The sequence below is a fragment of the Dipodomys ordii genome, unplaced genomic scaffold, assembly GCF_000151885.1.
Source record: "Dipodomys ordii isolate 6190 unplaced genomic scaffold, Dord_2.0 Scaffold77, whole genome shotgun sequence".
Classification (NCBI taxonomy): Eukaryota; Metazoa; Chordata; class Mammalia; order Rodentia; family Heteromyidae; genus Dipodomys; species Dipodomys ordii.
The window spans coordinates 1,093,665-1,118,540 of record NW_012267293.1 but is presented as its reverse complement, the minus strand read 5'-3'; the positions used below and the strand labels follow the sequence as shown (position 1 = coordinate 1,118,540).

The 24,876-nt window shown below is 40.5% G+C and overlaps 1 protein-coding gene across 10 annotated transcripts in view; it reads left to right on the top strand.

The window, feature by feature from the left end:
• The window catches only part of Mllt4 (myeloid/lymphoid or mixed-lineage leukemia; translocated to, 4), a 96,671-nt gene that overhangs the window by 4,550 nt on the left and 67,245 nt on the right, over positions 1–24,876 (top strand). For 8 of the 10 annotated variants that reach the window (XM_013024563.1, XM_013024566.1, XM_013024569.1 and 5 more), the window contains exons 3-9: positions 404–567; positions 1,300–1,460; positions 7,355–7,512; positions 15,209–15,320; positions 16,884–17,051; positions 23,204–23,298; positions 24,111–24,373. In XM_013024563.1, the coding sequence (XP_012880017.1) occupies positions 404–567; positions 1,300–1,460; positions 7,355–7,512; positions 15,209–15,320; positions 16,884–17,051; positions 23,204–23,298; positions 24,111–24,373 (1,121 nt within the window). The remainder of the gene's footprint in view (positions 1–403; positions 568–1,299; positions 1,461–7,354; positions 7,513–15,208; positions 15,321–16,883; positions 17,052–23,203; positions 23,299–24,110; positions 24,374–24,876) is intronic. The other 2 variants (XM_013024570.1, XM_013024564.1) reach the window with 1 other exon arrangement.

Genomic DNA, 24,876 nt, shown 5'->3' with positions numbered 1-24,876 from the left:
CTTTACAGTTCACTTGGTTTTAGTAAATGCATATATCATCATCACCTCATTGTGGTACAGAATATTGACATCACCTCAAACCTTGTTCCGTGTTCCGTAGCGTTATGTTTGGCTGTAGCTTGTGAAGTGAACGTAGCTTGGTTATGAGGTGCCTGGGTGATTCCTAGGTAGTGGCCAACAAGATGACAATATTGCGGGGGCGGGGGGGGGAAGGGATGGGGAGGATTGGGGGGGGATGGGGGGAGAATGGGAAGGGATGGGAAGGGGAAACAAAGGAGGAGGCTACAATGCTTGATAAGAAATGTACTCATTATCTTGCCCATGTAATTGTAACCCCACTGTACAGTATTTTCATAATAAAAAAAAGAAGAAAAAAAAAAGATGACAATGTTAATTTTATCAGAAGGCTCAGAGCAATGGACCTGAGAAGCAGGAAAAAGAAGGTGTTATCCAGAACTTCAAGAGAACCCTTTCGAAGAAAGAAAAGAAGGAAAAGAAGAAAAGAGAAAAAGAGGCATTGAGACAGGCATCGGATAAAGAGGATAGACCTTCTCAAGGGGATGATAGGTAACAAATTTGAGAATTGTGCTTTAACACACACTTGCTATATCACCAGGCATAGTAAAACATGGGCATATATCCGTTAGAAGTTTAGGGGATGGAGGCATAACTCAGTTGGTAGAACACTAGCCAGTGAGCAAAAGCATCAGATGCCAAGTTGAAAACTGGTCTCAGATAAAAAAAAAAAGTTAATTGAACTCTGAGGTCTGGGCACTGTCCCTAAGCTTTGGTGCTTGAGGATAGCACTCCATTTTTTGAAACAGCTCCACTTCTGGCTTTTTGTGAAGATAAGAGCTTCATAGACTTTCCTGCCTGGGCTGGCTTTGAACCTTGATCTTCGGATCTTAGCCACTTGAATAGCTAGGATTACAGGCGTGAGCTACTGGTGCCTGGCTTAAATGGGATTCTTAAGTAAATAAATATTTCTTGTATTTTGAATGTTGTGGTACAGTATTATTTATTTGCTATTAGGATTAAACTGATGAAAATTATTGAAATGCATAAGTTTCTTTTTGAATATACAACCACTAAGTTGTATAAGTTGATGAAGTTTTAATTTTAGTTGCTGCTTATATGACTAACTTTTTTGTTGTTGTTGTTAATCATGGTAAAAACAAATGATAAATAGTACATAACAGATCTGTCAGAGCACAGATGACATTGTCACTAGTTTTTCTGTGATTTTGTATTTTAATGGGAAAATTTTTTAAATGTCATTGATGCTTTTTTTCTATGTAGTGAGAATTCTCGTCTGGCTGCTGAAGTTTATAAAGACATGCCTGAAACCAGCTTTACTCGAACAATTTCTAATCCTGAGGTAGTAATGAAGCGGCGGAGACAACAGAAATTGGAAAAGAGAATGCAAGAGTTTCGGAGTTCTGATGGGCGGCCTGATTCAGGTACAGGTTGCATCGTTTTTTTCCAGATTTTTTGTAAAGAGCATTGATTACACTTGTTGTATATACATCAGTCTTTCTTAACTAAAACAGTGGGTGAGGTAGTATACAAATGTGTACTATATGTGTCCTACAAAGAATTCTGTTCACATAGAAATGACATTGATAACATGTAGTCCCCCAGGTTGGCCTTTTTTTTTTTTTAAATGATACATTAGTTGTACAAGTTAGGATATCACTGTGACATTTTTGTATAGGCATGTAGTATATCCTGTTCAAACTAACTTCCTCTGTTGCTTTCACTTAGCCCATTGCTTCTTAAAACAGTTTTAACAGGTTTCATTATTCTGTTTTCATATGTGTAAGTAAATGGCTTCAGCCATATTCATCCTTATTTGGTTTATTTGCCCTCTCTACCTCCTGGCCCTCCCTTCATACCCAACAGAACCTGTCTTACTTTTCTGTAGTTCATTTTGTTCTTTGGTCTATATAAATTATACTAAAGGGTTTCACCATGGTATTTCAAACGGGCATATATTATATTTTAATCAGAATAACTATTTTTTCCCTTTCATCATTCTACTAACTCCTGTTGATCAACAACTTTCATTGAGATTCCTTATATTATCCTCATACTTAGTTTCAGTGTATTTTGAACTTATTCATCTCCATCTTTGTTTTCCTTCTCTCTCCCTTCATCCCTCTAAACAGTCCCCAGATGAGAACCATGTTCTATGTAAATGTGTTCTTGTTAACATATGGATATGTGTGTATATAAATTTTCATGAACATATATGTCTTATAGGTCTTTCTGGAAAATTTCAAATCTGTACAAAAGAAGATATATGTATCCTATGTACCCTTCACCAACTAATGAAGAAACAACTAAGACTTCTTTTCCATTCCAGAATACATTGCTCTCTTATTCTGAAACTTAATATTTTGAAGCACATTACAAACTGTTTCATCTCTAAATGTTTTGGTACATTTTTCTTGAAGGGTGAAGATTCTTGAACAAACAAAACAAAATTGATCCCAGTACCATTATCATATATAAAAGAATTGACAGTAATTCTTTAATACTATCACATACTTTGTCATCTTACTTTTGAGTTGAGATCCAAATTAGACCTATGTTGATTTATTTTTTGTCATTCTGAAATTTCCATTTTTACTTTGCTTCTTTGTTTTGTTGGTTTGATTTATCTTAAGAACCAAGATCCTTTGTCTCACAGATTTTACTTCTAGTCCTTTTGATCTGTTCACCATTTTCCTATCTTCTCAATTACCTTGATTAAATTTAGATACAGTTGCAGATACAGATACTGGGATAGATGTGTATATCAGTATTTATATCTGTTGGTATACATATAGATATAGAAGGGATGAGAATACTTGAGTATCCTCTAAAGGTAGCCCGTGACTGTCAAAAATTCTAATGAACTCATGGATTTTAAAACTCTTCATGCCTTTTTGATTTGCTGGGTTAATGTCTAGAGTCTTGGAGAGGCTTCCATTTTGCTCCCAAGTCCTAAATAGTCCCAGTGGTTTTGGGTAGTTTTCTTAGTGGACAGGATTCTGTTCAGCTGCACTTGTAATATCCGGCTAAGAGAGAGCTACTGGTGTAAGGAGTTCTTCCTTCATTTAACGATTGTGATCTTAGAAGATCTAGATATCCTTTACAATAATAACATTCTTGCTTCCTAACAACCTTAGTATCATTGTTTGCCTTTTTCTTTCTATGCTACCTAATAATAGTATCAGAATAAAAATAGAAGTGTTAGAATTCACTTACTGAAAACATTTTAAGATTTTGTGAGATTGTGTATGGGTATAGTCTACAAGTACATTGAATTGCTGCCTTTTACGGTCACATAATTCTTATTTATGTGGCAGTATGTATATATTGATTTACACTTAGGTTTGTTTTGTTTTTCACTTTAAGGATTTTCTCCTTTAAAATTTAGAGCTGATCGTTTTAAAGTTACATCTCCAGGGTAAAGTATAGAGACAGAGAAGTCAGTGGCAGTGCACAGCACACTGTATTTTTACGCTTTATAAGTGGAAGTACACTGTGTACTGCCTATCCATTGCCAGCATATCTGTATTTGTGTAAATGGCCATACACTGCGTACTGCACTTCACTGGCCCGCATGCACGGTACACAGCACTTCCACTTGCCAGCAATCAAGAGTTACCGAATACATCTCAGTGAGATGGGTATTATAAAAAGAATTGAAAGGCCAGGTGCCGGTGGCTATTCAGGAGGCTGAGATCTGAGGATCACAGTTCAAAGACAGCCCTGGCAGGAAAATCCAAGAGACTCTTATCTCCAGTTAACCACTAGAAAAGCAGAAGTAGTGCTATGGCTCAAGTGGTAGAGTGCCATCCTTGAGCAGAAGAGCTGAGGGACTGTGCCCAGGAGTTCAAGCCCCATGATTGACAAGGGAAAAAAAAAGAATTGAAATAGTTGACTTTACTGTCTGAACTGGTACTGGTTTTATATATTTTTAGACATTTAGCATGAAGTTTTTACTTAGAACTAGCTTGTAATTGAACCCTGCAAAGATAATACATATTTTATAGTTAGACATTCACAGTAACATAGTTTCAATTGCTTACCAAAAAAAGGGTAACTATTGGGGTTCCAAATAACTCAAGCCCTGTCTTACTGATTTATTCATCCCCGAAAGTTTGATGTGTCGCCATCAACTCCATCTTTCTCTTTGTAATGTTAACATTGAAGAAAGTTCTTTAGAATTGGACAGTGCAGTGCTGCCTTTGTACACTTGAGAACTTCTTTGAGAGTTGTAGGAATTTGGGTGTTAGGACTGGTAGACCTTTCTTAGGCCTAATCCAGTAATATGGTGAAGAGGTGTGTTTAATTTGCAACCTCCTCTTTGGAATCCAAGCCTGACTCCAGGGTCATTTTTAATAGTATACATGTGTATGGCAACAGGTTTGGTCTGTGCAGAGGAGCTGTGCTTATGCTTGTGTTCATGTGTAGACATACGTTTTATCAGCCTGTGATCTACATTCAGGAGGCAGAGTCTGTGGACTGTGTGCTGTGAGGTGCACCTGCTTCTGCCACCTAACAGTTGGCTGAGGATTCAGAGCTGTGTAGTGCCTTCCAGAGCAGGGGTGGCGATAGTCTGAGCTGTGAGCAACATTGGCCTCACAGCTTGCTTTCTCCTCCAAGACTTATCCCAGCCCTCGCGGCCTGAAGTTGAGTCAGTCAGTTATTGCACGGAAATTGTGATAGTGTTGGTGACTAAAAAAACCTTCAGATAGCTGGGTGAAGTGATGCACACCCGTTACTCTAGCATGCTGAGGCAGAAGGATTGCAGATTTTAGGTCAGCCTGGATTACATAGTAAGACTGTGTCTCCAAAACAAAACAAAAACAAAAGCAAATAACTAGGGGAGCAAGGGACTTTTGATTTCATTAGTATTGTAGGAGGATAGTTTTGAGACCTCAATGTTTCAATGTATTTTCTTATCCTATCAAGGATTTGAAAGTACTTACAAATGTATGTATCAAGAAAAAAGAAGAAAAGATTAGGAGAAGCAGAGAAAATATAAACCAAAAAGAAAGCCAAAATTTTAGAAAGGACAAATGGAACATTCAAATACCTGTTTGTGCTGAGCACGTACCAGATGTGAAGGTACATCTGTGTAGGGGAAGGAGCCTGGCTGTCATCACAACCAGCTTCTGCAGGTGCATCCTGGCTCTCTTGAGGAACATGTGAGTCCTGATAGAGACAGCCAGCTTCGTGTGTGCCTTTTTCTAAGTCAGTAAATACAATGTGTTCATGATGAGATGGATTAGAATGCAGCATTTGAGGGTAGTTTTAAGAAAATAGGATGCTCTTTGAATAGGTGCTGTTTGATAGGCTTTAGAGTTTTAAGCTTGAGGTTGATAAGCTCTCAGTTTGGGGTCAGGTTCAGATCCAGACAGATGACTAGAGGACCAGAGGACGGCCTTGAGGTCTATGATTAGAAATAGCACATTCACAGTTGTATTGCCTTGTCCATGAGGAGCACTGGGGTCTCTGGTCTTCCATCTTTCACGAGACGACCATAAAGAAGAAACTGAAGAATGTCCACATTGTAGAATATGAGGACCTATGATTGACTGGGTTTTCCTAAAGAGAAATTGGAGAGATGTTATGGGACTGTGAAGTGAGCAGTTATTTTTGGGTAGAAGATGGGTTCCATCGTGGGACGGTGGCAGGCAGGATGCCCCACGAGTTCTGATGCTGTGACTCACACACTCTTCGTATGTCTGAGAAGCAGGTCAGGCGTCCTGACTCAGAGTGGACTTGTAAAGCTTTCTTAATACTCAGGTGTATTCATTCTTTGATATCTTCAAAGTGTGGTTGGCCCAAAGATGCCCTGTCTCAACTGCTGGTGGGCCATTTCTCTTTGGGAAGTGTAATAACAGGAGTGGAAGAGCTGTTGGAGAGTTGGTTCTTGTCTACCACAGTGTTGTACACTGTCTGGTTGTAGCAGGTCACTGCAAGTATGGAAGGACATGAGTCTTGTGCAGGGGTGCTGTTGGGACCCGGTGTTCTTCCTGACCTCTGCGTGTCTGTCTTCAGCATGGGGTTGGAGTAAGGCACCTGTCGCTTTGGAACTGAAATGTATATTTGTACAGATCGATGTTAGTTAATGCTCTCTTTGGCAATTTATAGCTATATATCTTTGTTGAGATAGTACCATGATTTTACACTTTAGAACTAGAAGTCTTTTTAATTAGACCCATACCTACTGTATTTTGTTTCAGAATGACTTAATGCTCCATATACTAAAACCACATTCCATCAAGTAATAAAAATAATTTCATTTAGTAACCATCATTTGGCCACATGGATGTGAGTTTTATGGCGGCTTCACCTTGATGTACCCTTAAAAGAAGTGCTGCTCAAAATGGAAATACCTATAGAACCCATGCTGATTTTCTTTAGTGACTTTCTGGTAAATTCTGTCCTTAAATCTCTGTAGTCTGTAACATTAGGATCACTAAAGTTTTGTCTTAGCATTTAGCACATACCCTTTCTATATTATATCACATGTCCTTAAACATTTTTTATTGTTATTATAAAGATGATATACAAAGGGGTTATGGTTATATAAGTCTGTTAAAGAGTACATTTCTTTTTGGACAATATCATCCCTTCCCTTGCTTTCTTGAGTTTTCCCTACTTTTTAAAGAATACTTTTTTATGTTTAAATAGTTGTTCAGAGGGGTTTCAATTCAATATTATAGTATATATATATATATATATATATATATATATATATAAAATACATCTTGAATACCAGTTAAGCCAGCAAGCAAACTGATCAAGTTTTGAGTTGCTGGATTCAAACTTCACTATTAACAAAACAAAGAAACCACCAACAACCAAAAAACCAGAACCCCATTCTAGTGGCAAATCCCTCCGAAGAATCTAGACTTAAGCACCTGAGTTCTTTTGCTGCCTAGTTCTCTTGTTAAAAATAAGCTTCTTTAGCCGGGCTAATCATTAACTTGATTCAGATTGAGGTTCAGAAAGTAGAAGTGGAGGAATTAGGGCTGGGAACATGGGGGTAGAAGAGCGCCACACCACAGAGAAACTCCAAGCCTTCCCTTTCCTTTGGAGGTCAATCAGCTTGCTGTTGTCAAAGCTCTTCTCCATGAAAAGAAGACTGACCTGTCAGGCAGGATTGTTGCCCATAGCAGAGTGTCACTAGGTCCGCAGGTGGCTGCTGATGTGTGTCATCTCACAGGAAATAGCATGGAGTTGGTGGTGTAGAATTTGCTTTTGACCTGATGCAGCTGGCATGCCCGCAGTTGTAAATATTTCTGTTAACTGTTTACAATAAAGTTATGCTCAAAGACATTTATTTTTCCAGGGGGAACATTGAGAATTTATGCAGACAGTTTAAAACCAAATATTCCCTACAAGACGATCCTGCTGTCAACTACAGACCCTGCAGATTTTGCGGTGGCTGAAGCTTTAGAGAAGTACGGTCTGGAGAAAGAAAACCCTAAGGACTACTGCATTGCTCGGGTGCGTAACTGCCATGTCAGTTGCTCTTGCCAGTGCACTGTACACTTACATCCAGAAAGAGATCCTGTTTTTTTCTTTTCATTTTGTTTGGTTTTGTTTCAGTTTATTTGATTCATTTACTTTAAGATTATCTTTAAGCAGTTGTACAAAGAAGTTTCAAGTCAACGTGTCACTTTATGAGTACATTGTATTTTGATCAGTGTTACCCCTTCCATCACTCTCCCCGATCTTTTCCAACCCCACCCATTCCTTTAAGACATAAGTACATTGAATAGTATGACTCTGTTTGCCTACCCTTTGTCTCTCCATCCGCCGTCCTGAGTTTTTAAAAGTTAAACCTAGACCCAGTTTCTCCCCACACTATCACTGAGAGTCTGAGAAACTGAAGCCATGTGATAGATATTTATGAAAACAGTGTCTCTTCCAGCACAAAAATAATATATGTTCCTTTAGGAAGTAAATATGAAAAGACAAATGAAGAAAACAGGCTGAAAGGAAAACTACACCATTAGCATTTTGATAGACATCCTTCCAATTCTTATTTTGCTTATATAGTTTGTTAATCAGGGTTCTGTAAAACCAATGGAATGAAAGAGAGAGTGAGAGTGTGTGTGTGCATGCATGCGCACGTAAATATGTGCACTATATGCTTCAGAGACAGAGAACTAGCAGATGCTTGGTTCATGAAGCTAAAAGCTTCAGAACAGGGTGTTACGCATCATGAAATCTGAGTTCATATCTGAAGGTCTTGAACTCTTAGAGAGGTGCTAGTGTGGGTCTCTGCTGAGAGACTGAAGAGACTGAAGAAACTACAGTCTGAGATTCATGGTTGATGGCCCCACTGGGGAGGCACACTGGTTCACTAAGAGTAGAGCTGTTCTCTCCAGCTGGCTGAGAGTCTGTGAGCCCCTGGAGAGACAGTGGCATGAGATCATGCTGAAAGGCTGTGGAGTCTGATGTCCATGGGTGATGGTCACAGGAATTGATCCGCTTGTTCAGGAAGAGTGGAGTTTATACACTGGCTCCTCCTCCTTTCCATACAGGCCCCTAGCCTTTTGGACAACATCACCCACATTCAGGTTCAGTCATCTTCACTCAGTTACGCAGACATGCTTTACTGATCTCAAGGCTTCTCTTAAGCCAACCAGATTGGAATCACGATTAACCATCTTGCATAGGTAATTTTATTGTACTAAAGTCTGTAATACCAATTATATTGTCTAATAGTTACCTATACGTTTTTAGAGATAAAGATTCCATTTTTTTACTCTAGCACTCAAGAAACAGTGGTGTTTTATATTTCAGGAAAGTCTAGCAATATTCTATTGAGTTAGTAAATAATATGGAAAATTTTTATCTTTAATTCAGTCACAATTACTTATTTATTGCAGTTTTGCTGTCAGCATTGCAACTGGCAGTAGCTTTTAAAGCAAAGATATATTCATATCCCTTGTCTTAGCAAGTAATTGTTTAATACTAAAATAGAATAACTATTTAAAATTTTTTCCTACAATGTAACTGAGGAATAAAGTACAACAGACATTTGAAGCCTATAGATAGTTCCAGGAGTTTTGATATTTCAATTCTATGAATATTTTTTCCATCTTCAGTTTCCTAGTACTTCTTTGTGACCCATCCCCATTCTGTCCATCACTCTAGCTTAAATTTTCTAAAATTTTTATATGAATAGCATCATATGCTAAGTACTCTTTTTGACTGGTTTCATCCGCAAGATGATTTTGAGACTCACATTCACCACTGTTTCTGATTTTTAAGAATTCCTTTTTGTTGTTAACTAGTATTTTAATACATATACCACAGAAGTAAATCACATGCCAGTTGGTGTACTTTTGGGCTGTTTCCACTTTTGAAGTTTTGACTCTTTAGATAAATCGGCTGTGATTGTATGTGTACAAGTGAACGTATATTTTCTTTTTTTTTGGTCAGCTGTGGGGCCTGGACTCTGGGCCTGGGCTCTGTCCCTCAGCACTTCAGCTCAAGGCTAGTGCTCTACCACTTGAGCCACAGTGCCACTTCTGACTTTTTCTGCTTATGTGGTGCTGAGGAATCGAACCCAGGGCCACATGAATGCAGGGCAAGCACTACCACTGAGCCACCTTCCCAGCCCGTGAACGTATATTTTCATGAGTAGTTAACCTAGGACTGTAAGGATGTTCTAACATTATTCTAGATCCATCCATTTCCCTGCAAATCACATAATAATCTTTCTCTTCCTTTTTTTTTTTTTTGTCGGTCATGGGGCTTGAATTCTGGACTTGGTCGCTGTCCCTGCGCTCTTCGAGCATTCTACCACTTGATCCACAGCACCACTTCCGGTTTTCCAGTGGTTTTTTGGAGATGAGAGTCTCACAGACTTTCCTGCCCAGGCTCACTTTGAACCACGATCCTCAGATCTCAGCCTCCTGAGTAGCAAGGATTACAAGCCTGAGCCACTGGTGCCCGGCCTAATATATACAAGATGCAGGGAAAAAAAAAATTCTTTCTTAGTTTTAGTTTTTTTACTTAGGTTTGTCAAGTTAATGTTTGGTTTGGTGTGATAAAAGTTAGTGTTTCTTCTCTTTACTTTTGGTAGTACTGGGGTTTGAACTCAGGACTTTGTACTGGTATTCTACACCTAGAGCTATATCTCCAGCCCTTTTTGTTCTCAGTTACTTTTTTTTTTCCAGATAGATTCTCCCTTTTTGCTTTTATTTGCTTTTTATTTGTTTCATTTGTTTATTGTTTTATGTATGTTTTATTTATGTTTCCTGTTGTAGCTGGGATTATAAATGCAGACAACTGTACCCAGCTGTTGATTGAAAGAGGAGCTGGCAAACTTTTTGCCGGGGCTGACCTCAAACTGAGCCAGTGATTCCAAGCTAGTGTTCATCTTTTCCATACAAGTACCCTATTGCTTTTGCACTTTTTGTCAGAAACACTTTATTTTCTCTATTAGATTCTTTAATACCTTTGTCTAAAGTTATTTGATCTCATGAATGTGTGGTTCAATTTCTGGACCTGTGCTTTCTTGACGTACAATGACCATCTTTTTTTCCATATATATTTTTTATTGTAAAAATATTATACAAAGGGGTTACAGTTACATGAGTAGGGTAATGAGTACATTTCCTATCAAGCATTGTTACATCCTCCTTTGTTTTTCCCTCACCATCCCTTCCCACCCACCTCCCCAACTCCACCCCTCCCCCCCACCAAGCTGTAAAATTCGTTTTCAACATAGTGTCTTGTACATCTCATTGTTACAATGGGTCAACCTGTATCCTTATTTAAGCATTTTGTTATATCCCTTCCCCTCCCCAGATTCTAAAAATGACTATCTTTTTGGGCAGTGATCTGCCTAGTTACTGTAGATTTACAAGGACCATAAAATCAATGAGTGACAGTGTTGTTCTTTGATTTTGCTTTATGAAATGTTTTATTCTGGGTTATCTGTGTTTCTGTATACGTTTTAGAACCATCTTGTCAGTCTCTACGCAGAACCTGCTAGGACTAGGGTTATGACTGCATTTGGCTGACATCTGTAGTTGAACTTCAAGACTTTCCACCAAGTATCTTCTTCTAGTCTCTCAGTGGAGAGAGCAGCTCTTCAGTAATTCTTTCAGCAGTCTATCTATGTGTTCACTGTAGAGGCCCTTATACCTTTTCATTAGCTAAAGATGGATTAACACAAGAACTTGCTGGAGGTTTACTGAAAAAGGAAAAGCTAGTGCATCTGTAATCTTACGTTTATAGCTGAGAAAGACAAGAAAACAGATGCTTTCCTCACTCTGAAATGATGATAAAGGATAAAACTGATAAAAGGCACAATATCAAAGATACTGCAAGAGATGATGAGGGCAGAGTTTTCCATGGGATTTTGCAGGTGTGATTAGTGGTTGCTGAGTGACTAGATCAGAGAAAGCCTGCAGTGAAGACACCACAGCGAAGCAGGCAGGTGCCTGTGTGGCCCCACCGCAGGGCCACCCCGGAGTTGGAGGCTTGTTACTTGCTAAGGCGTTGATGAGAGTTAGACTGAAAAGAAAAGGGGTTGCAGATTTTTGTAAGAGGTAGCAGCCTTTCTTTTCTATCCCAGCAACATTATCATTGCCCAGCTAGAGGAAAGCTGAGAGCGTGGAGTGTCAGTGGGAGGCTTTTTTTTCTCAGAAGGAAAAGACTTGAGGTAGACAGACTTCTAGTTCATTTTCTTTCTGGCAGGTCAATACAAAGTACAGAAGAGCCCTAATGTAATACAGGCTTTACCAGATGATGGTGCAGCAGAATACTTGCAAATACTGTCGTGCACATTAGAGACAGAATTTACCTATAAGACCGTGGGTGTGGGGGATGTAACAATGTGTTCCCTAAACATAAAATTGGTTCTCAACTGCTATACAAATATTCTAAGTCAAGTAATATCAATGGATAGTAGTGAAGACAAGACTCTTGTTACTGGCCATCTTCTAGCTGGGTCCCCTATTCAATTCTATACACTGAGGGAGAGTGCGTTAAGAATGCTTCACATCACACCTGAAACCTGGTGTTGTGTAAGTGTTTGCCAAGGGAATGTGTTTATATCAGTCTATCTCATCATCAGTTCTGTAAGATTACATATCATTCAGCGTATGATAGTGAACTTCCTAACATAGTTCTCTCTCACTGATGGAAATTTAAAAAAATTAAAGAATACATTGATCCATGTTCTCTCTGATATGTAGAAATTAGATCTAAAATACACTGGGATGTGATAAATTGTACATGATTCTAGCTAATTGCACACAGTGAGACCAAGAGAATTCTCTTAAGAGAGAGACACAAGCTCTTAAGACAGACACACAAGCTGGGTGCTAGTGGCTCACACCTGTAATCCTAGCTACTCAGGAGGATGAGATCTAAGGGTCACGGTTCGAAGCCAGCCTGGGCAAGAAAGTCGGTGAGACTCTGATCTCCAATTAACCACCAGAAAACCAGAAGTGGCACTGTGGCTCTGAGGTGGCCTGGGGGGGGGGTAGGGGGGAGAGGGAGGAGAGAGGGTCTGGGGGGGTGCACACAAAGACAATGCCTATGTACCTCTTCATATTTAATTACATATATATATATATATCAAAATGAACTCCAAGATATAGAAACAAGAGCTTTTTTTTAAAATTATTTTTTGATGATTTGGTATTCTTTTCCTTATGTATGGTGTATTCAAGTGTCTATCTTCAGGAGGGTTGGGAGAAGGTACAGAACTTGAGGGAAAAAGGTTGAAAAATTGTCCAGTGGGGCTGGGAAGGTGGTTCAGTGGTAGAGCGCTTGCCTTGCATGCTCGAGGCCCTGGGTTCGATTCCTCAGCACCACATAAGCAAAAAGAAAAAAGCCAGAAAGTGGTGCTGTGGCTCAAGCGGTATAGCTCTAGCCTTGAGCTGAAGAGCTGAGGGACAACGCCCAGGCCCAGAGTTCAGGCCCACGACTGGATCCCCCCACCCCCCACCCCCAAAAAAAAGAAAGAAAAATTATCCAGTGGAGTATAGCTCACTGGACATTGATGAAAGTGAAATATGCAAATTGTGGATGGAGACAGGAGGGAGGGACTGAGAGAGATGAGGGAACAGAAGACACTGTATGAAAAGAAATGAACTCATTACCTGACTCATGTAATTGTAATCCCTTTATACATCACCTCTATAATAACAGTGAAATAAATTAATTTAAAAAAATGTAATACATTGATTAAGGTCATGAATATGTTAAAGCCCTATGTACTTTGAGTCTTTATTGACAGTCACTTTTAGGTTATCTGATTTTTTTCCCCCTGTAGTGGAGATTGAATTCAGGGCTTCATGTTTGCTAGATAGACACTTGAACTATGTTCCTAGCCATTGTTTTTTTTTCAGGATTTATTATTTTGTTATATGTTTTGTAAACAAAAAGCCCCCAAACAACAAACAAAACAAAAAAGGAAAAGAAAAGCCCAAACATAGCAAGGTGCCGGTGGCTCATGCCTGTAATCCTAGCTACTAAGGAGGCTGAGATCTGAGGATCTCGGTTCAAAGCCAGCCCGGGCAGGAAAGTCTGTGAAACTCTTATCTCCAATAAACTACCAGAAACCCAGAAGTGGCGCTGTAACTCAAGTGGTAGAGCCCTAACCTTGAGCTGAAGAGCTGAGGGACAGCGCCCAGGCCCAGAGTTCAAGCCTCATGAAGGACAAAAAAAAAAAAGCCCAAACATGCATCCTACCCACCAGAGGAAGCTCATCTCTTTCTGGTGCAGGCCATACTATGTTAGTGTGCAAAGCCCTATCTACTCTTCACCATTAAACGTTTATGACCTAACTACAAAAATGGAAGCTGGGCGCCGGTGGCTCATACCTGTAATCCTAGCTACTCAGGAGGCTGAGATCTGGGGATCACAGTTCAAAGCCAGCCCGGGCAGGAAAAGTCTGTGAGACTCTTATTCCAATAAACCACTCAGAAAACCAGAAGTGACGCTGTGGCTCAAGTGGTAGAGCACTAGCCTTGAGCTGAAGAGCTGAGGACACGCCTAGACCCAGAGTTCAAGCCATATGACTGACCCCATGAAGGCAAACAGAGGCAACTACCCAGGTCTCAAATTCATGATCCTCCCTCTCTTCTCTCAGGTATTAGGTTGCCCTGCTGGATTCTTCGAGAGTCTCTGTTGTTTTGGTTTACTGCTATATTATTTTCTGATCAGTTTTCTTTGTATGCTGAGAAAGTAAAAATGAAGAATTTGTTGTAGTTATTTCCTGAATTAGAATTTTTTTAATTTTCTGAGCTCATTGTTTCATAAATTATAGCTGTTTCATAGTCTTCACTTCTTCTATTCAATTAATTATTTACTAAATATGCTGCTTGGGTTCAAAAGTTAGAGCTGTCCCTGAAAGATCTTCCTGTGCAGCTGGAATCGCAGGCAAGATCCACTGTGCCTGGCCCTGCCGTGTCCTTCAGGGCTTGTCCTGGGGCTTCCTTCAACTCAGGGCCTGCACGCCGTCCCTGAGCATTTTTGCTCAAGGTTAGCACTCTAATATTTGAACTACAGTTCTGCTTCTGGGTTTTTTGCTGATTAATTAGAGGTAAGAGTTTCATGGACTTTCTTGCCCTAGATAGCTTTGAACCATGATCCTCAGATCTCAGCCTCCTGACTAGCTAGGATTACAGGTGTGAGCCACCAGCAGCTACTTCATTGTACCTTTCGGAAGCTTCAGCAGAGGATACAATGCACACCATAGCTAAACTGAAGAATATATACATTAAGAAACTAATGAATTTTTAAAAATTATTTATTTTTCCGTGCTCGGGCTTGAACTCAGCCTTGAACTCTTGCTTAGCTTTTCATTCAAGCAAAGTGTTCTACTGCTTGAACCACAGTTTCACTTCTGGCTTTGTACTGGTCAGTTGGAAATAAGTGTCTTGGCAGTTTTTCTTCCCAGGCTAGCTTCGAACCATGATCCTCCAATCTCAGCCTCCTTGAGTAGTAGGATTACAGGTGTGAGTGAGCCACTGGCACCCAGCTTCCAGTGACTTTTTAATTCATTCAAAAGTAGTACTTCCAAGCCAAGTAATACATACCTATGATAACAGCAGCACTGTAGAGGTAAGACAAGAGAACCTTGATGCAGAGGCTAGCCTCAGGATGACAGAATCAAACCACGTTGGCTTTTGGAGTGTATTTACTGTTAATGTGATTTCTCTGTTAGGTCATGCTTCCTCCTGGAGCTCAGCATTCTGATGAGAGAGGTGCTAAAGAAATCATTCTTGATGATGATGAGTGTCCTTTACAAATCTTCAGGGAATGGCCAAGTGACAAAGGTATAAGTAGACCTAATTGTAAAGCAGAAGTGAGGCTTCTATGTGCTCTGCTTGTTTCTCAGATGATGTGGAAAATTTGTACCTGAATGTTTTTTGATGGCTCTTTGCTGCACTTTTTCCCACCTCCTTTGTACACTTGGGGTAGTGTCTTGGCAATGGTGCCAGGCTCAGCTCATTTGAGTCTCCTGCCCAGAGGCTGTCACTACAGAAGGAAAGCCAGAAGAAGCAGACTTAGCGATTGAAGATAACTGTTGCCAATTAGCAGTGAAACACTTTACATAGATGCTATATGTTAGTTGGACAAATGTGTTTTGATAGGGAAGGTAATCAAGGCTGTAAAGATGGTAATCAGTTAAGATAGAGGTTGATTGTTTCTTATGCAAAATGCTTAAGACTAGAAGTGTCTGTGATTTTGGATTTTTTTTCAGATTTTGGAATATCTTCACATAAACAATAAGATACCCCGGAGATGAGATCCAAATCTAAATACAGAATTCATTGATGTGATATAGGGTGTTTTTACTATGTCTGCATCTTGCCTGCTACCTGTTTTAGGAGTTAAGTTGTCCATTTGTGTCATGTTTTGGAATTCATTGTGGTGATCAGTTTTGATTTTTGGATGAGGGATGAATGCTGTCTTATAAAGGATTTATACTTGGCACTATTCAGACAATTTTTTCTGTTTCAAAGCAGCAGGAGTTTAAAGCTGTATTTTTGATGAAATACAGTTTTCTTACTGTTGGAGTCACAGCAAAAGTTGACTTGCTCAGTAAGGTGCAGGTGCCTTTGCATTAATGAGGACACAAAAATGGATTGACAGTTAATACTACCAATATTGAATTCAGATTTTTTTTGGGGGGGGGTCTGGTCGTGGGGCTTGAACTCTGGGCCTAGGCGCTGTCCCTCAGCTCTTCAGCTCAAGGCTAGCACTCTACCACTTGAGCCATAGCGCCACCTCCGGCTTTTTTCTTTTTGCTTATGTGGTGCGGGGGAATCCAACCCAGGGCCTCAGGCATGCAAGACAAGCGCTCTACCACTGAGCCACCTTCCCAGCCCTTGAATACAGATTTTTACAGTACCAAAAAGTACTAAGTAAGCAGATTGAATACTTGCTTAGCTCATTTTCTAGATAGAACAAACTTTATTAAAGAAAAATTGGCTTAAATTCTGAATTCTGTTGTAAAAAAATCACATCAATGAAGAAGTCTTCGAGTATATGAACTTATGTGAGAATATGTTCCATGTGTGGGAATATGTTAACTGACCATCGGGTTATCTATCAGAATAAGCATTCATTTATTCAGAAGCTGATTGTGTGTTGCTTTTAATTACATGATATCTTTGGGTAACTGGCTGTTATTAATTAAAAATAATCTTTGCAAATGGCTTGTTCGAGTTTTCCAGAGTCACCAAAAGACTAGTATTTCCTTCACTGAGTAAAATTATAAATTGGGTGAGCTTTTGCTCAGTTATTCTTTAGCAGATGCTGTTGATAATGTTTGGACTGCTATGCAGCTGGCCACCCCTACCACTGATTGATGACTGCTACTGTTAACATTCTAGGGATTCTAGTCTTCCAGTTGAAGAGGAGGCCACCTGACTATATCTCAAAGAAAACTAAGAAACACGCCGAAGGGAAGCCACCAAAGGGGAAAGAGAGAGCTGATGGGGCTGGCTATGGCTCCTCTCTTCCCCCTGAGAAGCTGCCCTACTTGGTAGAGTTAAGCCCAGGTGAGAAAGCTTGTTACTTATACCAGGAGCATGATGTACAGAGTTTAGTGTGAAATGTTCCTCCTCATGTTTCTAATACATCTTAAGCATTCATTTATTTAGAAAAATGTAACTGTCATAGATGGCATTTATTTAAACATGTTTAAGTACATGTACTCCTGAGTAAAATTAAATTCACTTGGACAAAAATGAATATTATACAAGATTTAAAAATAATACATGAAAGCTGGGCACCGGTGGCTCACGCCTGTAATCCTAGCTACTCAGGAGGCTGAGATCTGAGGATCATGGTTCAAAGCCAGCCCAGGTGGAAAAGTCCGTGAGACTCTGATCTACAATAAACCACTAGAAAACCAGAAGTGGCGCTGTGGCTCAAGAGGTAGAGTGCTCATCTTGAGCTGAAATGTGCAGGGACAGCGCCCAGGCCCAGAGTTCAAGCCCCATGACTGACCCCCCCCCAAAAAAAGTTTTTAGAGTTTTAAATGTCCAGATTTCTTTTTTAAGGAAAAATGACCAAAATAACTTTGGTACAATAGTTTGTTAAAAATAGTAAACGGGTTGGGCAGGTGGCTCAGTGGTAAAGTGCTTGCCTTACATGATTGAGTCCTTGGGTTTGATTCCTCAGCATCACATAAGCAGAAAAAGCCCAAAGTGGTGCTGTGGTTCAAATGGTACAGCACTAGCCTTGAGCTGAAGAGCTGAGTTCAGGCCCTACGACCACCACCACCAACAAAAATAGTAAACAGACTGGCAGAGTGGCTTAGGTTGTAGATTGCTTGACTAACAAGTGTGAGAGCCTGAGCTCAAACTCTGGTACCACCCAAAATGCATACATATATACACACATACATACATATATTCATAATATCATTGAAAAAATAGTGAGCAGTAAACTGAAATTTCCTCTTCCTGGGGTACTGTGTACATGAGTGAGTATGGGAGAAGAGAGGGAGGGAAGGGCGTCACACCATTATCTACAGTGCCTTTAAATTTAAACCGTGCGTCTGAGAGATCCATCTTGTGAGCAAACTGTTACTTGATTTTTAAATAATGATTTCATATTAGTCTTCTAAATATATTGTTTTCAGAATATTGCTAGGTTGTCATAATTTAGCCATCAGATAGGGAAATACATTGACATTCTTATATAATATATATACACACACATTCCCATGTAGTGTTTGCATATATGTACTATGTTTGGTGTATTTACTTATCATTTAGCCAAAATTATATTATTTAGTTAAAATGGAATTATGTGGCCTGAACAATTAAACATAATGAAGACAGCATTTTCTTCTCCCTACTTAAAGCCCAATTAGTAACTGTAGAAAAATTACCACAAAAATGAACCAGTTGTGTAGATTATATATAGTTCCTGGGCAGGAATAGGTTCTTCTCTTCCTTGGTTTTCAGTGTTAGTGTTACTTCTAAGGTTGGTTAAGTTTCACACAGTTGACTATTAAAATTAGCTGAGGTTAGACCTGGCGTTTGTGATCCCACAGTGCTGGGAGACTGTGGGCTGCACTCAGAAGCTAGGGTGGGATTGGGTCGATTGGTGTTGATGGCAGTGTGGCTATAGTAGTAAGTAGAGTTACATTCATTTATATCCAGGTCTTTCTTTTCATTGATTAGCAGTTTGTAAGGAATATATTAGTGTTATTTGCTCCTCTCTTTTCTGGCTAGGAGGTTCATTTGAATTTTTGTTTCCTCACTATGTCTCAGTATTACTGTGTAAAGTCTGACAACCACTGGCTCTTGTTTGTCTGAGGGAAGGAAGAGAGCCACTTATTTTTTCAACTTAATTTTTAGGATCATTTTTGGACATTGGGTACCTTAAGCACTGGAAACTTGGTTTTCTCCCAAATTTGAAGTTATGGAGATTTAATAGTATTGCCCAATGGGGAAATTTATAAATAGAATAGTACAGAATAAATTTCAAATGAGTAGAAGAAAGTAGATTTTGGTGGATAGCATCAATAGGCTGAGCATTCCTTCACTCCATTTAGTACTTATATGTATCAGACACTCTTGGGGGTTAGCAATAGAGCACTAAAAATGAGATTTATCCTTAACCTCATATTCTGATGAGTTTCCATTTTGCTACTTATTTTATATTTGTTACCTCTCAGGTAGTCAAACACAGAGAAATTTTTTTGTAGGTGTGGGTATACTGTAGTCCATAGGTAAATAATAGTTATGCTTTTTACCAAATATTTGCAACAGCATGTATTACATGCTTACTGATATATTTCTTGACACTTTGCTACCTTTTCCCATCATTTATTGAGCTCCTTTGTGAGCAGAGCATTAGATGGAAAGGTACATAAAACTATTCCTGTTGACAGGTAATGTATCTACCAGGCAACAGTCATAACTCAGGGACAGTGAAGGTCTCTGATCTATACACCCTCTCAGCTTCTCTGGGCTGCCTGGGGAGAGCACCCCTCACTGTTGCACAGATGGTGAGCTGCTTAAGGTAGAGGCAGGGACTGGTGGCAGGCCCGAGTGTGAGGCCAAAATCTTTTCACTGGGTTCTGAGACCCTTTTAGGTTATCATTATTACTAAAGCTCCAGTCTGCATGCTGAATAAAATCTGCACGCTGGTTTGTCAGGAATGAGGAGGGACTGTACTTTTACTGGGCATATTGTCAGCCAGGTGTGTGTCCTGGGTATGGAGGTCCCAGGATGGGTAGGAGGCATCTGATGTGTGGGTATACTTGCACTGTTTTCTGGAGAAATGGAAGCCTGGGTGCTGCTCTGTCCTGCTCTAAACAGAAGTCATTTAGGTGGGATGATGACCTCCTGTGTGGCTAACTCACTGTTGCTATCCTGCTGCTTGGTGACTCACTACTGTCTTGCTGTTTTCCTTAACGGTCTACACTGGTTTCTAAAACACTGACTGGGACACTGCAGTAGTCTCACCTGCACAGCTTTGAAAGCTGATGGGTAAAATGTACCTTTTCTTCCTTTGAAACATCTCACTGAAGCTCACCCTCTGCATCTCTTCTCCTCCTTTCCTCTCCTGCGTGCTCTGCATGGTCTCTGTCCTGCCGGTGCTGCCTTCACCTGGGTCCTGGCATGTGTCTTAACCCCAGGGAGAAGGAGTCACTTTGCCTACTACAGCTATCACACTTACGAAGGTAATGCTACGCTTAATACTTCATAGTTTTGTAACTGGGCTCTAATAGAACCTCATGGGCAAAATAATGTTCTCTGACCACATAGACACTATGTGCCTAGAAATCGAATGTGCTGTCCTTCTCAGCAGTGTCCCCGGTTCAGAGCTCACCTTACCACTGTGCTTTTCCGTGGCAGGCAGAGGAGAGGCTAACTGAAAATGGGAGGAAGTGCTCTTAGCCTGTCCCTGTGGTCAGTGACCCTTCACACTTGGAGGATAGACTCGGCATTTCTCATCCAAAAGGCTGCTGAAATTTTGGGATGCTGATATCATGCCAGAAGTAGAAAATTCCATGCTTGACCTCATGTAGCAGTCAGAAATCCACACTAAATACATTGCATATGACATTCTGCATAGGCTATCTGTGTACATGAATGTGACACATTAATGAAGTTTATGTTTAGATTTGGGTCCCATCTCCAAGATATCTTCCATCTATGCAAACAATCCCTGATCAAATTAAAAAAAAAAACAAATAGAACCCAGTTTGAAGTCTGAAACACTTCTGGTCCCATGTCTGTCTGCTGTAGAGCTGTGGAGACTGCCTGCCTGGCATCCCCTGCATGGAAATGTCCTCCAGAGATGCTCTGCTTCTCCCCAGAGAAAGGTCTTCAGGGGTAGGGGCTGAGGGCATCTGTTTGTAGAGACCTTGTTGGGGATGGAGAATATGTTAAATGAATTTTGAGGGGGATGGTTTTAATATTCCAACCTGTAAGGTAGGTGATCAGTTGCTTCTAGCAGGAGCTAGAGCCAGGCTGCCATGGGGAAGACAGGAGGCACCTTTCCTTCCTCCCATTCCCTACCCCGTCCTGGGCTTTAGCTCTGGTTTTTCTTTCTGTTTTAAAATTTTATTTTTTATTTGTGCCAGCCCTGGGGCTTGAACTTGGGGCCTAGGCGCTGTCCCTGAGCTGCTCTTGCTGAGGGCAAGCACTCCCCCACGTGAGCCTCCAGCTTTTTTTGTGATTCATTACAGATAAGAGTCTGATGCATGTTTCTTCCTGGGCTGGTTTCAAACCACAGTCCTCAGAACTGTTTCCCAAACAGCCAGAATTATAGGCATGAGCCACTGGTGTCTAGCTTACCTCTGGTTTTTCTATTGCAGTGAAGTGGTAAGAAAGGAAAGACTGAGAAAGGAGTTTGCATTTCTCCCTTTTTTATGAAGCATCTACTTGTGTACGCTAGAGAATATTAATGTGAACTTTCTTCCACCCCTAAGCAAGCGTGTCACTTTGCATTGAAACAATTGTTCTTGCTGCAACCATGGTTGCTTATTTGCTTTTTTTTCTTTATAAGTTGTGTAATTTATATGACTATGTTCATTATACAGTTTCCTTCCTTTTTAGTGGAATTATTTGTTGCTAATACTTGAAACCATATACTTGAGTACATTCAGAAAGCCAGGTAAAGCCTAGGCACTGAGTGGTTCAGACAGGAGGAAGCTTAGTCAGACAGTGGGAATCTCTGTAAGATATGGTACATTAGAGATAAAAGAGGATCACATTCTCTGACTGCCCACGGCAACCAGAAGAGAGGAGTGAACATTCCAGGATGAGGACTCTGCCCGGGCCTGGAAAAGCCTGACGCTTTGTTTTGTTTTGGTGTATTTTTTGAAAAAGGGTCTTAGTAGGTGGCCCAGTTTGGTCTTGAACTTATGATCCTCCTTCTTGGTCTCCCAACTGCTGGGATTACGTGTGTATGCTATCATGCCTAGCTTCTCACATGGTTCTCAAGCTTTGTTTGGATCAAGAATTTCTAAGGCTAGAGTTGCAGATTAATATTGCAGCACAGAGACCCCATGCTCAGTGAATCCACTTCAGGCATTGGTACTCTGAATTATGTCAGTCTCATCTTTCCTTTGCCAGTGTCCCAGACTTCTGAAATGTTTCAGAAACAGAAAATACTACCGAGATGTTACTTTGTATACTCTAAATCTTCAGATTTTAACAAAACTTGCATATTTACTTGTCTGTAAGAGTTCAGAACACACCATGGCTGAGAAAATTTTTGCATTTTAAAGCAGTGTACACTCAAAAGCCCTCCAAAATGTTTAATCTCTGAAGCTCTTGCAACTGTGTTCCTGATTCCAGTTAATCAAAATCTTAATAAGTGGTTCTGAATTTACTTGGGCAGTTATGAACTAAGTCAAGGAGACTCTTGCTTACCTTTTGAGGAGACCTGGCTTGGTACATATATGACTGAATATGTGGTGTGTTACAGCGTGCAAATCTGTGATTGTATCGTAACGCTTGGCTTCTGGAGGTACATTTTCTCGTGTGACCCCTGAAATGAGCCTTCAGTGGACATCCTTTTGCACTAGCTGGAGTGCAGTGAGTGAGAAATAAGTGTGCCCAGTGTAAGTGAAGCTAGAGGCTGGCCGTGCTGCTTCCCTCCTTCCCTCTCCCCCCCCCCATCATGCTCATGAATATTAACTTCCCATAATTCAAAACAGTATAAAATAGCTGAAAAAAGAAACGACAGACCTAGTCTTCTGCCAGTCCTTTATCCCAGGACTGCTTGAAGGAGCCTAGCACGAGTCATAGTTCAGGAGACTCCTCCCTGGCCTCCATCTCAGGACTGTAGTCCTGAAGATCTGGGCATAGCCAGCCCCTTCCCTGGATGAAGGATCTAAGTGGAGGGGAGGGTCTACATGTCTTCTTTGATCTTCATATTGCCACTGTCACTACATCTCACAACCACTAAAAGGACTCAGGGCAGGGTAGTAGAGTCTAAGATTTGCTTTTATGTAACAAAATATTGGGACTGATGATTGTCTTGGCAGTGTGTATTAACTGTGCTTACTTGAAGTTTTTCTACCCAGTTTGATGAGTTGTATGATGTAACTTAGAGGGTTCTTTGAGAGAGATTCTGAGGCATGAGAACTGAAATATCATTTAAGGTCACTCTCTGTTCCAGGTAATATGACAAGAATGTTAGACTTTGCAAATGGTGTTCTCTTCTTCCCTTCTCACAGATGGTTCTGACTCCAGAGACAAGCCAAAGCTTTACCGCCTTCAGTTAAGTGTGACTGAAGTTGGGACAGAAAAGTTCGATGACAACTCTATCCAGGTGTGCAGTTGTGCTACAGCCTAAGCTTCCTACTGTAGTTACTACCCACAGCAAAGTAGCTCCCACGCAGACCTGTATGCAGTCATAAGTGGCTCATTTACTCTGCTTAGTGTGAGAGGAGTGTGCATTTGTGTTCACACTTGACCCACAGAAGCTCAGCTCGGTTAGGACATTCCTCCCTCGTTTCCTTCTGCGAGGTGGTGGTCACAGCTTGTAGGTGGGTTTCAGGGTGAAGGAGAGAGCATCTGACAATCCTACCCCTGGGCCCAGTGCAGGGCAGCTGCCTCAGGCAGTGCTGGCTGAACACTGTTCTCACGTACTTAAAGCAGTGGGCATGGTTTCTGAAAACGTGAGGACCACATTTGTCACTTTGAACTATCTTCTCTTATTTCATGTCGGTCAAAACGATAGGGGTTTCAGTTTCACTGTTCATTCTTTCCATGGCAGTGAAACAAGTAGGGATTTTTACTCATAGTTGTCTGTAGAGCTTTAAGCTGTCTTATACATGATTGAAATAATTAGACACTAGCTTTTTGTTTGTTTGTATGGTGCTGGAGTTCATTTGGTGGGCAAGCACCATATCACAGAACTGCATTTAAAAAAATGCAGATTGTATAAGATGCCTTAAATTACTAGATGCCAAAAATGGGTAAGAATTTTGACAGTATTTTGTACTGTAAGGAGGAAATTCATTTAAGAAACCAATGGAAACTAGGACTTGGTTGGGTCTTCGTTTCTTATGGATATATTGATTATAGATAGAAGAGAAACTTGCTTTGTGTGTTGAGGATGGGGCTGTCTTCTGTTTTCAGTTGTTTGGTCCAGGAATTCAGCCCCATCACTGTGACCTTACCAACATGGACGGAGTGGTCACTGTGACTCCCAGAAACATGGACGCAGAGACCTATGTGGATGGCCAGCGCATCTCTGAGACCACCATGCTGCAGAGCGGCATGAAGCTGCAGTTCGGCCCCTCACACGTCTTTAAGTTTGTCGACCCCAACCAGGACCACGCTCTGGGGAGGAGGTCTGCAGAGGGAGGCCTGACCGTCAAGGGCCCCAGACACAAACCAGGGTGAGTAGGACTATGAGCCGGCGGTGCGACAGTTGGGACTGCATTTTAGCTGTATTTATGAGGATTTGAGTTAAATGTAAATGCTTTGGCTTTTACTTTTTTTTTTTAGATTTCCAGTTTTAAAAATCAGGTAATAAGGACATTTCTTTTTGCAGTGTCTTGCCTTCCCTTGCTTTCTACAGTTTTTCCTCTTGACCCCCTCCCTCAAGTTACATAGTCCGCTTTCAACTTAGTGTTCAGTGAGCACCACTGCTGTAGTTGTTCACCCTTTCTCCATTTCTGTGCTCCCCTCTCGCGCTCCCTAAAAAAGTAAACTTACATACAAGACAAAAGCCACAGAAAACAAAAACAGGGACAAAAGAGAAAAAAACCCACCAAATAATAAAAAAACATCTTCTTTCTATTTCTTGGAGTTCATTTTGAAAATATTATTTTATATGATCATATGCACATAGCTGTTGAGCTTTTGTGATCCTCTCCTAAGAGTATCCTCCTTTGTTCAC